At 41.9% G+C, this 14,867-nt stretch overlaps 1 protein-coding gene across 7 annotated transcripts in view; it reads right to left on the bottom strand.

Annotated features, from left to right (window-relative positions):
- The window catches only part of NR3C2 (nuclear receptor subfamily 3 group C member 2), a 233,028-nt gene that overhangs the window by 17,273 nt on the left and 200,888 nt on the right, over positions 1–14,867 (bottom strand). For all 7 annotated transcript variants that reach the window (XM_060246663.1, XM_060246666.1, XM_060246660.1 and 4 more), the window contains one exon: positions 2,715–2,845. In XM_060246663.1, the coding sequence (XP_060102646.1) occupies positions 2,715–2,845 (131 nt within the window). The remainder of the gene's footprint in view (positions 1–2,714; positions 2,846–14,867) is intronic.

The following is a 14,867-nucleotide window of genomic DNA, read 5'->3' as shown; positions in this document are numbered from 1 at the left end:
CCATCTGAGGGCAGAAACATTAAATTGCTTTCATACTACTCTGAAGGAAGAGGCAGAGGGGGACTGGAATGTAGCCATTTCTGCTGTAGTTTGTAATTGGTGAAGATCCTATAGGGTTGCCTGGGGGTGAGGTTTTAAACCTTCCATGAAGTTGCATGTGTCATGCCACTTGGCTTCTATTTAAATTTACTTTCCTTTCCTAGAAGTGGCATTTGCTCACACATGAGTTATGCTCAGGGCTTTTTTGTAGCAGGAACTCCTTTGCATATTAGGCCACACACCCCTGATTTAGCCAATTCTCCAAGAGCTTACAGTAGGCCCTGTAATAAGAGCCCTGTAAGCTGTTGGAGGATTGGCTACATGAGAGAAGAGTGGCTTAATATGCAAAGAAATTCCTGCTACAAAAAAAAATCCCTGGTTATCCTATGCCAATTTTATTTCCAAACTCACTGTAATCTTTTGTTATTAGAAGACAAGGCTAGGAGGGATTATATTTTTTTTCAAGAGCTAACTGCCTGGGGGAACATCAGGCTTTATTGTACATGGTGAGGAAGTATCTCTTTACATCTTTCTGGGAGCAACGTGGGTTCTTAGAAAGGTTCCATATTTGATGGTTTTGTATTGCAGAAATTAAAACGGAGAAAAAAAGAAGAAAGGTTCCATTATCTAGAAAAGTAGCCATGTCCACACAGTGGTTAGGATCCACTCTTAAAGCTACACAGTTGGTTTCACCATACACCATCTCTTCCTAATGAGAGTCTGACAGATGGACTAGGACTTTCCTTTACTTCCTGTGTGTCTGAACAATTTTTCTATCTAATGTTCCAATCTATTGTGCTTGTATGCAATGTTCTCTCCCCCCCTTCCATTCTTCAAACAGCAATAGTTATTTGACTCCCAAGCAAATTATACAATTGATTACAAAAATATAAAGAGAGCATTCTAAACATCTATAAACTCCTAATCCAGGTCAATAATCCTTCCGAATAAAACTATGCCATCCCCAAACCAAATGCCTTGGCTGCACACTAACATGCATATCTAGCCATATCTGAATACAGAAACATTATATGCCATGGCATTTATGTGTAATCATTTCAGTGTTTCCAAACCCATCCAATTAGAATGATGAAATTATCCTTTCTGATTTCTGCCTACCCTCTGAAGTTTTTGATGGTCCGATCAGTGTACAGTTGCATGTACAAAAGAGCCACAGATTTCATCTTGATATGATTAGACATAAAGCTGTATGGTCCATACATCCACATTTTCTACCAAACCTAGCATGAAACTGGCACTGAAAAAGCAGGAACATTTCTGCTAGGAAATCTGATTATTATTACACTACCATCAATCAGAATTTTTAAAAATACATAAACCTGTACTAATCAGAAACACAACCTAAACTTCACATTTCTGGACAGATGCCTAGTTGTTTCTCATTCTGCTTATTAAATGTGGCACGGCAACTGGCAATCTTCCCTATTTTGTGGGCAGGAGAAAAGCATGAAAACAATTGAGATGTAATGTGTGGTTTCTTCCACATGTTAATTGAGGAAAACTTACTTGATGTGGCTATTATTCAAGTTTTTTAATAAATTCCACCAGCTCGTCATATGATTCAATTAAATAGCAACAATAAAATGAAAGCAAGCCTCGTACATCCTCTGTAACACAGGGTCCGGGTGACAATACTTGGAACTGTGCCTCCTACTTGCAAACAGGGAGTCTGGCCTCAGCACAAACTTTCTGTATGCTTTTAAGTCATTCTAATAATCTTTTTAGATTGTAAAACGACAAAAATATAGATTGATCCGATTGTAAGAGAATCTGGTATATATTCGGCTAACATGATGATTTTAGATTTACTGAATGATAGGTTTTATTAGATATTCCTGTTTTAATATTTTATTTACTTTTTAGATTTGAATATTTGACTATAACCTTTGAATTCTGTGAATTTTTTTATTAATGTTGCAATATCTATGTATGTCTGATAACTGATACATTCTGGTTGAGTTTAAGACTCCCTAGGTCATAGAAGCTAATAAAGGAAATGGAGTGGATTGTTACTGCATTAGAATTAAACACTGCAAAGAGTAAGATTCCACTTCCCTCAATAATTTCAGTTTGCTCTGATATAAATATTAGTTTCCCTGCCATTTATTTCAGACAATCAACCCAATGCTGGAAAATAAAACCACTGGTCTTTTGTCACCATTTCTGTTAGCATTTTGACACCAGAATCAAGCCATCTGAATTCTTGTCCCTCCCCCACCCCCCAAAAATACCTTCCACAATTTTGAGAAGGCTTGGAGCCAAAGATATCCAGGGCATGGTCTGAAGGTACCTAACGCAACAATTTAGGTAATTTAGCAAGAATCTCTCCCTGATGACAGCCTAGATATGATGCTTCCTGGCAACATTGTGATACCATGTTGAGTTCTCATGTTGAGAACAAATCTAACATGGAAAGTAAAAGATACCGACTCCTTAAAATATTGTTTGGATGTATAGCTAAGATACTGATTGCACCCAGGGCTCAATTTCTGCCCTTGAAATTTTTATACTACAAGGTTCTTTTCATTATTTCTTCAATCATTCTGACTAGCTAGTAAAAGCTGGGCTTTTTCTACAAAAAAAAGCCTTGAGTAAAAGCAACATGCAAATTCTGCAGTTAACACTTGTGGCTGAAATTAATTTACAAAAGTTACCTGTGCTTAACAGCAGCAATACTTTCATAATGGTGTATTCTTCAAAACTAAGCTGCAAGCGAACAAATTGAAGGCTGATCTGGTGCATCCCCTGGCACAGTTCAAACATTGCCGATTGGCGCATCCTCTCTCTGCAAGGAAAAAAACCCATCAATGCATAGAAGATGGAAATGCATTTGATGGCCACTTGTGTGGTCACGAAACCAAACAGCAGATTGTTACTCCAGAAGTACTGCTACTGTCAAATCTCTCAGGATAGTTTAAATTAAACTGTAATCATGGAAGTTTAGTAGGCTGCTGCAGCTTGGTACTGAAAAAAAAAAACCCTGAAGTTTTACAAACATCAAGAATTAATTAATTACAAAAATTTTCTACAAAAAAATGTAAGAAAATATACATAGTAAATTTGGTGTAAAGCAGTCAACAAATTTGATGTAAGAGACTTAAGTATGTGTTTAAGCCTCCCAGTAAAACTAATCATGAGAGCTTATTAATGCATTCAAGCTCAACTTCTTTTTGGATTTTTTGATCTCCCCCACCCCATCTTTGCCCAACCAATTCTTCCTGGCAGAAATGAGGGGTCAAGAGAAGATCTGTAAGTCTAAAGACTTGGGCTTCCTTAGAAATGACTATGAATTGTTCTATCAGTACAGTACAATGTGTGTCCTATCTCACTGCTCAGGATCTGCTACTCACACAATCACATTGTCCATGTAATAAATACAACTATTATACATTTGGCTAGATGAGAACAAACACAGTTTTACTATGTCTAAACTCCCATCTCAGTCAGTCAAGTTCATATCAGTCTTTAGAACTGGAAACATGGATGCAATCCCAGGAACTAGCTGCTTTTTCTTTGGCTATTAAACCTGTAAAGCCTGGATCCACATTTCACACTTTCCAACACAATATTCATAAGCAGCTCCTGAGGGGAAATTTCAAGCTACAATGCATGACTAGCTCAGAGAACAGTAGGGTTGCCAGGTCCAATTCAAGAAATATCTGGGGACCTTGGGAGTTGAGCCAGGAGCAAGGTTGTGACAAGCATAACAACTCCAAAGGGAGTTATGACCATCAGATGTAAAGGGACTGGACACCTTTTCAATGCCTTCTCTCCATTGGAAATAATGAAGGATAGGGTCATCTTCTTTTGGGACACACATAATTGGTCCAATCTTTTTGAAACTTGGAGGGTATTTTGAGGCGAGGCATCAGATGCTATGCTGCAAATTTGGTGCCTTTATCTCAAAAAACACGCCCCCCAGCCCCAGATACATGCAGATCAATTCTCCATCATACTCTATGGGAATAGGTCTCTATAGGGAATAATGGAGTCTCTAGCAGACATTTCCCTCCCCCGCCCCCGCTTTCTGATGATGCTGCATCTGGGGGAGGGCCTCCAAACCAGGGAATCCTCTGCCCCCACCTGGGGATTGAGAGAAACCCTAGAGAAGAGAAACTTGTAAGGCAGAACTTTGTGAGGAGCTGGTGAAGCTCTTCATGTGGTACTGAGACAGCTACATATACTCAGGGCTTTTTTGGGGTAGCAGGAACTCCTTTGACTATTAGGCCACACACTCCTGATGTAGCCAATCCTCCAAGAGCTTACAGGGCTCTTAGTACAGGGCATACTGTAAGTTCCAGGATGACTGGAACTTACAGTGTGTGGCCTATACAAAGGAGTTTCTGCTACAAAAAAAGCCCTGCATATCCTATTATTTCCCACATTATCTTTAGACAAAAATCTTTTGTATATAGTAAAAAAAAATTTCTAAGGCTGTTATGCTATCTTAAATTTCAGGAAATCAAGAACCACTTTAGGTGAAAGAAGTATTTCCCAAACAAAATAACAGGAATAAAAAGATCACTTAGAAACAGAACCTGGATTTACATTTTGAAGTTGCTTTTATTGGCAAGCTAATTTTAATGGTGCAAGCAAAATTTCAGTAATATGAAGGTGCTTATAAGGAAATGCATTCAACATTCTTTAATTCCATGGGGAACATATGCAGTTGTGTATATGTGGCAGTACAAGGAGAAGTGTTACTTTTCTATAAATCTAAAGATTCAGTGAAAAAGTAGGCATTCTGGGCCTGGTCTCCTTGGTTTCTCCATCATTTTGGTACAGTGTGGAAATATGGGAATGGGGAAAGAGAAGAAATAAGTAGGTGGCTGATTAAAATATAGTTAAGTGCATGAGTACATTAGATAACTGAAAGCTGAAATATCATCAAGGCACTGATAGCAGCTTAATGCTATGGAAGGACATCTCTGTATTAAAGAAGATATCAGAGGAGAATAAAAAAAGTTCACCAGCCATTGCAGATTTCTAAATAGACAGCATTCATGCAAGCCAGCCCCCAAATAACCTCCATTTTCTAAGCAGTGAATGATGAATAATTTTCCTGGAAATACAGCAGGTCAAATTCTAGGATAAATCTGTTACAAGTGAATGAATCACAGGAATAATTGTCTATTATGGAGGTTTATGTTAGAATTTAGTTATCACTTCTTGAAAGCAAATGCATGGAGGCATACATTAAAGTCTGTAAGGACAAATGTTCACAGTTTAGTTTTCTGTACTTGCTGATCAGTCTAAAGGAGGAGGAATATTAATATGACTACTGGTCATCCAACTGTAAGCTAGAGCCATGTAAATCAAGCTGTAAATATCAGAGCCATAAACTACTTTACTTCCCTTACCCATGGCCATGCCACCTTGTGACTGTTTAGAACATTATTCGTTTTTACAAATTCCATTCACAATGGAATTCTCCCCCTCCAATCTCCCAGGAATGAGATTGAACAACAAATCTTGAAAAGACAGCTAAGCAGGAGTGGAATTCTAGCAGGAGCTCCTTTGCATATTAGGCCACACACTCCTGATGCAGCCCGTCCTCCAAGAGCTTATAAGGCTCTTTTCTGTAAGCTGTAGGAGGACTGGCTACATCAGGGGTGTGTGGCCTAATATGCAAAGGAGCTCCTGCTAGAATTCCACCCCTAGGGCAAGTATATAGTTGTCAATCTCCAATTGGGGGCAGGGGATCCTTTGGCTTGGAGATCCTCCCCCCACTTCAGGGCCATCAGAAAGTAGGGAGGGAATGGCCGCTGGATGCTCCAATATACCCTATGGAGACCGCTCCTTATAGGGTATAATGAAATGTTTCCCTAGAAGTGCCTGAGGTGAAATAATCACAAAGGCGCACTTTTGTAAGATTTTGAATAGACAAAAGTCTTATTTTAAAGACCCCCCAAATCTTTTGTAGAAGAAAGAAGGCTGGAGAGGAGGTCAAAAAGAGTCATGAGCGGATATGTTCTCTATCTGGACAAAGTTTCAGAGGGCAGCAGTGTTGGTCTGCAGTGGAACAGCTAGATTTGAGTTCAGTATATATATGAACATATATATGAACATATGAAGCTGCCTTATACTGAATCAGACCTTTGGTCCATCAAAGTCAGTATTGTCTTCTCAGACTGGCAGCGGCTCTCCAGGGTCTCAAGCACCTTAGAGACCAACAAGATTTTTGAGGTACAAGCCAAAGCTCTCTTTATCAGATACCTGAATAAGGCAACTTCGACTTTTGAAAGCTGATCCCCTGAAAATCCTGTTGTCCTAAAGGGCTAACAATATCAGATCTAGCTGACTGGATAAAGGGAAGGAATGAACACTCCAGGATAGCTAATAGTCTGTTGTTGGGCAATTCCTGTATTGTCTTAACTACATTTTGGGATAGTCTGATGGATTTGCAGGGAATGCAAATACATGTATAAGTCTTTCTCTGGAAGAATGCTAATACACAAGATCTTCCAGTGGCTAAAAGGACATTTGATTATGATCTGTGGTTCAAGACTGAGCAAGGTACTGTTCTCCCAAAGACAGCCTATCATGCACCATTTAGTTTGAGTGTTTAGGTGCTACTTACACTGGCTTTTGTTTTGGAAATGGACAGAAACCTTGTTACTTGATCCAGTGTGTCTCAGAGGTTTTGGCAGAGTAGGGAAGGCAAACCAAAAAGGAGGCTTATTGGCAACAGTTGGTGGGATGCTATGCTCTCCTACTCTTTCAAGATGACATATGATCTGATTATCCATCTCTGTCTCTCTTTGTTCCAACTTCTTTTTCTGGTATTGCTGGGGGGGAGGGGAGAAAAGGGGAGGATAGATAGCTAGACAGATTTTCTGGTAGTTAGCTAGGGTTGCCAGGTGAGGCAGATAAGCTGGCGGAGGGCTCTGGGAGAGGTGTGCCTCTTCCTCAAAAAGCAGCTCCCACGGAGCCCCAGATACTCATGGATTGATTCTCCATTCTGTTTTTCCCTTTTGCATTGCCTTTTGAGTTTTTGACTGCCCAGATACTCAGATCTCCTTCATGCATCGGGTACAGAAAGTGATAGCTCTTACTTTAACTTCTTGCTCTACCCCTTTGGCTTACTGAGTGAAATCCATTGCAGTGTTCATGGATGCTTGGAATAACAGGTACCATTTCGTGGGCTTTCAAGCACTGTGTTAATATACTGATACCCTTTAGTGGCCTTTCTAGAATTGCACATTATATGAATTCTTAACACATTACTTATTCTGATAGTTAAAATCATCTGATGGTTAAAATGTTCTTTAATTGTACTATCATATAAGTTCACATTCTTTTTTTTTAAATAGCAGTACATAAGAAATTCACATCCAAATTTAGTGTTTAGGATTAACTTAAATATGTGTCTGTTTGGGAACTATATTTCCATCTCTATTTCAGTACCCACTGCATTAATATACAGCATTCAATATGCTTACTCTAGTTCAATCAATCAATCAATCAATCAATCAATCAGCTTTTTACCTTTTTAAAACAAAGCAAATATTTTCAAAAGCACATATTTTTTGCTATGAGATACCTTCCATTCTTCTTTTATCAAATTAAAAACCTCTTAACTCCCTGTGTGTTTCTCAAGTGTTCTTCAATTGTAGCTAAAACTGTCTCACATGTAATTATTTTTTTCCCATTTCAGCTATAAAACTTAACCGCATACTACGGATTTATTCTATAAAGATGTTCCAGCAGCCACATATGCTCTTGTGACCCTGATGTTTGATTACTATTATTTCCTCAGAGCAGAAAAATCTTTTTCAGTGGGAGTTTGCTTAGAATTCAGTGGCACAAGTGCCTGCTAGTTTGAGTTACTGTTAATAATGTATCGTATCCACCTGTACAAGAGTAGAATACCAAGTGATGTACCAAGTTACAGCAATGCAGCTATATATTGCATTTTAAAAAAATGGTAAAAGGCATTTGGCCCCAGCCCAGATATCCATGTGCAGCAGAAGAACACATGCCTCCTCCTGCACTTGCACATCAAACTTTGTTCTATCAATTTAAGACAAGCATTTTACACCTACATTTCTACCACCCTTTAAAATTATCTTACTTAGGGCACTAACTCATCAGAAGTAACATCTGTTCAATACCTAGAAACACCTAAGGATCCAACTGTCAATCTCTCTCCCTCTTTTTTTGCTCAAACTTTATTTCCTAATGAGCTCTGATACACTCTGATTGATTACAGAGGTGGCTGAACTATGGCAATAATGTTCAGACATATCTACTGAAACTGAAGACTGACTACCCTAGTAAATACTAGTTCTGTATGATACACCCAGAGCCATTTGTGCTCATGCACATGCCTCGATCACGTGGTTGATCTCATATGGGTGAGCTGGTTCATTCACAGATTCAGCTGCAAAATATTCCGATACAGAAGAAATTGCCAGAATTATGGTAGCTGAAAAGTCATCACTGGAAACCACTGTCAGGTTAGTGTCACTTATATACAAGGATGCTATTTGGCGGGTTGGGGTTAACTAATTTTTTTAAACTAAGTGAATTAGCTAATTGTTTCTTGCTTTTTGTTTAACCGGGCTTGCATATTAAGTGTATGCAGTTTCTTTTTGAGGACTTCACTTGAAAGGAAATGATTCATGACCTATTTACCATAAAGTATGTTTCAGTATACCTTCCTCTATGAGAGGCCTGGATTAATATTTACAGGAAAGTTATATATATTGCCAGAATCAGAAGTTAAGTGAGAGGATATCTATTTGGTCAGATATCCTTATTGATACATACACACACACACACACACACACACATATATATATATGGAAAGGAAAGGTCCCCTGTGCAAGCACTAGTCGTTTCCGACTCTGAGGTGATGTCACATCACGACGTTTTCACGGCAGGCTTTTTACGGGGTGGTTTGCCATTGCCTTCCCCAGTCATCTAGGCTTTCCCCCCAGCAAGCTGGGTACTCAATTTACCGACCTCGGAAGAATGGAAGGCTGAGTCAACCTTGAGCCGGCTACCTGAAACCAGCTTCCGCTGGGATCGAACTCAGGTCGTGAGCACAGCTTAGGACTGCAGTACTGCAGCTTTACCACTCTGCACCCCGGGGCTATTACTATATATATGTATGTATGCATCATTAAGGATATCTGTCCAAATAGATATCCTCACAACTTCTGATTCACAGTTCCATAAACTACAGGCCTGTTAAAATAAGGCATAAACAAGCATTTTAAGGAGAACAATGCATCAAACATGTTTGATCAAAATCATGAATGGCAAACTTATCGGTTTCTTCAGAAATTATATAGAGATTGCCTCCATAAGACCAATGGCAAAACAGTCGCCAATTACTAAAAAGTGTTCATGGTTTGCCTTCTTAAAATTAGACAAATGGGGTTAATAAACTGAAAACTAAACCAGTGTCAGTATGAAAGGCAATATAACAGATGACCTGTTAAAAAGTGGAACAATGATCCTTTAACCACTACACTGATAGCAAATAAGCTTTTTATGCTCTAAAATCACAGAATTAAAACAAATCTGATATGCTTAAACATTCTATTACTCCTCTCCTCCTTAAATAGTCAGTACAGTACCAGGAAGAGCTGCAAACTGAAAGCTCTAAAAGGTCACACAGAGGTAGCTGCAGTCTTACAGTGTGTTACGCAATGCTAAATCCAGTGCACTCAGGTTCAATGTGTATTCTGTGACTGGGTGCACAGGATACACCGAAGGCTCACATCTGCATGGTTATTTAACCAGAAAACATATCACATTAATTACCATATATTTTTTGAAAAATCTAAGCATAATTAAGATCAATTGCAGTGGATTTTAATTAAAAACATGGTTGTTTTCTTATTATTATCAAGCCTCTGCCCTTTCTAGCTTATGTGATCACTATGTAAGTGCTGTTTTAAGCAACTCCAGATGCCTATAATATCCTTGCTGCATACAATCACCTAACCTACTTTCCAATCTTTTTTTGTTTGCTTTATAACACTGTAACTGAGCAACCTGTTTAAACAAAAAGATGCTTCACAAAATTATACTGTGATTTTCTGAAATCAATGTCAGTCTTTAAATGGGGTCTGAGCTTTGTAAACTGAAATAAATGAACTGGTACAACTAGTGAGAGGCTTTTGTGTTACAGAGTATAAATATATCAATGGGCATCTACTTATATCTCTCTATTTGCGTAAACACAGGGCTTTTTTTGAGCAAGAACGCACTGGAATGCAGTTCCGGCTGTCTTGGTGTCAGCAGGTGTGGCATAATATGCAAATGAGTTCCTGATGGACTTTTTCTGCAAAAAGCACTGTGTGAAACAATGGTGACATCAAGGGGTGTGGCCTAATATGCAAACGAGTTCCTGCTGAGCTTTTTCTACAAAACAAGCCCTGCCTAAACTTACCAACTAGGGATATATTTTTGTGAAAAGCTGGAATCTCTCTGGTTCCTGTTTTTATATGGCATTGAAAAATAGCCCACTAGTTCATATTCCCCCCTTTTTTATCTAAAAAGTGGGCGAAATACAAAAGCTTCTTGATTTTTTAACCTTTGTATAATACAAGTGTAAAACTGCATCAGGATTTTACTACTAAAAGGAATTCAAGAATAATAATAAGCATGTTTTTAAGATATTAAACTTGGTATGGAAAATAATGTACCCTTGTCAATCCAATTCCCACTTGCTAGAATGGTTTTCCACTGAAGGGGTTTGATAGCAGTGGTTACCCTGAAACTGCAGCAGTTGTTGCTACTTCTACAGTTGCCTACTCTTGGTTGAGAAATTCCTGAAGATTTAAAAGTGGAGACTGAGGAAGGCAGGGATTGGGGAGGGGTGGTATAATGCCATGCAGCTCAACCTCCAAAACAGCTATTTTTCCAGAGGAAGTGATGTCTGTAGGTTGCAGATCAGTTGTGATTCCAAGAGAAGTCCCATATCCCACATGGATGCTGGCAATTCTAGCTACCTCCACCATGCCCACCTGGTACAATTATTACACTATTTATATAAGTGAAGTCAATCAATGACCCAGATAACCACTCTGCATAAGAAAACTACTTGTATGAATGAACTTGTCCTATTCTTCCCAAATAGCCTTAAGAGACAAAATCATATTTGTACTAAGAAAAAAAAAATACATCTAAAGTGATTGCAAAGGTACAGGCTTTTAAATTTAAAAATGCTGACATCAACTTCAAACCATCTGGATTAAAAAAAAAAAAAGTACATGAAAAGGCCTGAAAATAACAAAAGCTTGTAAAATTTTGCATGGCTTGTGAAAAAGCAGACAGAGAGAAATTTCCCCCCTACTCCCATAACTTGGGGTCAACTGAAGAAACTGAAGGGCAGCAGTCTCAGGACAAATAAAAGAAAATACACTTTTATTCTTCACATAATTAGCTTATAGAATTCCTATAATGGTGGCCACTATCTGTGATGACTTTATAAAGAGACTATGGAGAACAGGTCTATCAACACTACTGGCCATGATAACTACAGAAAATCTGTATGCTCAAAGTAAGCATACTGCTGAACACCAGAACAACCAAAGAAGGCTGCTGTTGTCTTCACAGCCGGATTGTGAGTATCCCACTGGCCTCTAGTTGGTCACTTTGGGAAAACCAAAGGAATTCCTGCTTGAGCAGGATATGGACCTGGCATGCGTGACCGAGACCTGGGTTCGCGATGGAGAGACCGTAGCTCTCTCCCAGATGGCGCCCCCGGGATACTCGGTCTTTCACCAGTCGCGGACTAGCGGGCGGGGGGGAGGGGTGGCCCTGTTCATCCGAGAGGCTTACTCCTTCCGGGCCCTCCCGGCTCCGGAGATCAAGGGCATTGAGTGTGCCGGCCTGGCGTGGGATGTTGGGGAGGGGTTGGCGATCTGGCTGGTGTACCGACCGCCTAACGCACCGGCCAGCGCCTTACTATCACTGATGGAGGCCGCAGCAGGATGGGCATTGGAGCACCCGAGGCTTCTGATCCTGGGTGACTTCAATGTTCATGCCGATGACGTGACCTCCAATCAGGCGATGGACCTAGTGTCTTCCATGGCGACACTAGGACTCTCCCAAATAGTTACGACACCCACTCACCAGGCCGGTCACATGTTAGACTTGATCTTCGCGTCAGGAGTTTTAGTGAACGATCTTGCTTCTATAGCAGTGCCATGGTCGGATCACTATGCCCTCAAGGCTCGTGTGGACGTCCCACCCCAACCCCGTTTGGGCGGCGAGCTTATTTTAGCTCGCCCGCGGAGCCTGATGGACCCGGAACGGTTCCTGACGGCCCTGCGGGATCCCTGGCCCCCTGGCGATTCCCTCGATGACCTGGTGGAGTCTTGGAATAATAGGCTCACCGGGGCCATCGATGAGATCGCGCCTAGGCGTCCTCTGCGCCCTCGTTCAAGGCCGACACCCTGGTATAACCAGGGGTTGCGGCAGTTGAAACGAGGACTCAGACGACTAGAGAGGCAATGGCGGCGTACCCGAGATGAAGCGACTCGAACATCTTATAGAGAGGTTATGAAGTCCTATGAGGTGGCAGTCAAGGCCGCAAAGAAAACTTACTTTGCGGCAGAGATTGCGTCCGCAATTTCGCGCCCGGCACAACTGTTCAATACAATTCGGACTCTTACAACGCTGCCACAGGGCAGACCAAATTTTAATGAATTGGAAATTGGCTGTGAGGCTTTTGCGAATTTTTTTGCGGATAAAATCGCATCGCTCCGTTCCGACTTCCCTGCCACATTAGATACAGTTAGCGAACCTGAGGCTCCGTGCCTGTCTTCGGAGTGTGTCCTGGACGGTTTCGGCGCGCTCAGCCTGGAAGAAGTTGACAGGATCCTCCTATCTGCACGCCCAACAACTTGTAAATTGGACCCATGCCCCTCCTGGCTTATTAAGACCTGCCAGAGGGAGCTAAGATATCCTATACGGGATATCATAAATAGATCCCTATTGGAGGGACATTTTCCATCGGCGCTCAAAGAGGCGGTGGTCCGTCCCCTCCTGAAGAAAACAACGTTAGATCCGACCGAATTGGCACACTACCGGCCGGTATCGAATTTGCCCTTTTTGGGCAAACTTATAGAGAGGGCAGCGGCGTTGCAGCTACAGAGCTTCCTGGATGATGCTTCCGTCCTCGACCCCTACCAGTCTGGTTTTCGCCCGGGCCACGGGACGGAGGCGGTGCTGGTCGCCCTGGTGGATGACCTTCGGCGACATCTGGATCAAGGTGGCTCGGCGGTGCTGATGTTGTTGGACCTATCGGCAGCGTTCGATATGGTCGACCATCGGCTCCTGGCGTGCCGCCTTGCCGACGCAGGGATTCAGGGGTTGGCCTTGCAATGGCTTTCCTCTTTCCTTGACGGTCGGGGACAAAGGGTGGCGATTGGGGAGGAACTGTCCCGGAGACACACGCTTGAGTGCGGGGTGCCTCAAGGGGCGGTGCTTTCCCCGATGTTATTTAACATCTATATGCGCCCCCTTGCCCAGATGGCCCGAGGGTATGGGCTGGGTTGCCATCAGTATGCTGATGACACCCAGCTCTATCTGCTTATGGACGGCCGGCCCGCCTGCGCCCCAGAAAATCTGGACCGGGCGTTACAGGCAGTGGCTAGGTGGCTTAGGCTGAGTGGGCTGAAACTGAACCCGGCGAAGACAGAGGTCCTTTGCTTAGGTCGCTGCGGCCCGGGAAGGGAACTCCCCCTGCCAGTTTTTGACGGCGCTCCATTAACAGCGTCGGGCAGGGTTAAGAGCCTGGGGGTGCTGTTGGAGCCTTCATTGACGATGGAGGCTCAGATAGCAGCCACTGCCAAGTCCGCTTTTTTTCATCTTAGGCGGGCGAGGCAGTTGGCCCCCTTCCTGGAACGTGACGACCTGGCAACAGTGATTCATGCTACGGTCACCTCGAGGCTGGACTACTGTAATGCCCTCTACATGGGGCTACCCCTGTGCCGAACCCGGAAACTGCAGTTGGTGCAGAACGCTGCTGCCCGGCTGTTATTAGGGCTCCCAAGATGGGAGCACATTCGACCGGGGCTCCAGGGTCTGCACTGGCTGCCAGTAATATTCCGAGTCCGGTACAAGGTGTTGGTTATGACCTTTAAAGCCCTATATGGCCTAGGACCTGCCTACCTTAGGGACCGTCTCTTCCCACACGTTCCCCAGAGAGTACTACGTTCAGGTTCACAAAACCTGTTGGTAGTCCCCGGGCCAAAGGAGGCCCGCCTAAAATCCACCAGGGATCGGGCCTACTCAATAACGGCACCTTATTGGTGGAACCAACTGCCGGAAGAGGTGCGGGCCCTGCGGGATCTAGGGCAATTCCGCAGGGCCTGTAAGACAGTCCTCTTCCGGCAGGCCTATGATATTAACTGACAATGCAAAATATCCTGGATGAAAAAATGTATCTATAGGCCGCCGGTTTTTACTCTATCTTGTTTTTACTAAATTATGGTTTAATGGTATTTTAATTGTTTAAACTGAAATTGTTTTAATTATTGGGTTGTAAGCCGCCCTGAGACACCTAGGTGAGAAGGGCGGGGTATAAATCTTAATATAAATAAATATAAATAAATAAATAAATAAATAAAACAAATGCTGCACTATACAGAACTTTGATTTGATCAGCAAGGCTGTTCTTATGAATAGTCATAAACGTAACAAATAGAAACCGAATAGGTTTCCATAAAATCTTGGTTTCATAACATACAGGTCATGCCAAGTCAGATTAACACTAGAAATGATCTTTCTCAAAAAGATACAGCTTGTAGCAACTGATAATTTTGGAATAAACAATCTGCAAT

The sequence above is a fragment of the Heteronotia binoei genome, chromosome 9, assembly GCF_032191835.1.
Source record: "Heteronotia binoei isolate CCM8104 ecotype False Entrance Well chromosome 9, APGP_CSIRO_Hbin_v1, whole genome shotgun sequence".
Classification (NCBI taxonomy): Eukaryota; Metazoa; Chordata; class Lepidosauria; order Squamata; family Gekkonidae; genus Heteronotia; species Heteronotia binoei.
This window is presented reverse-complemented; position numbering and strand designations above follow the sequence as displayed.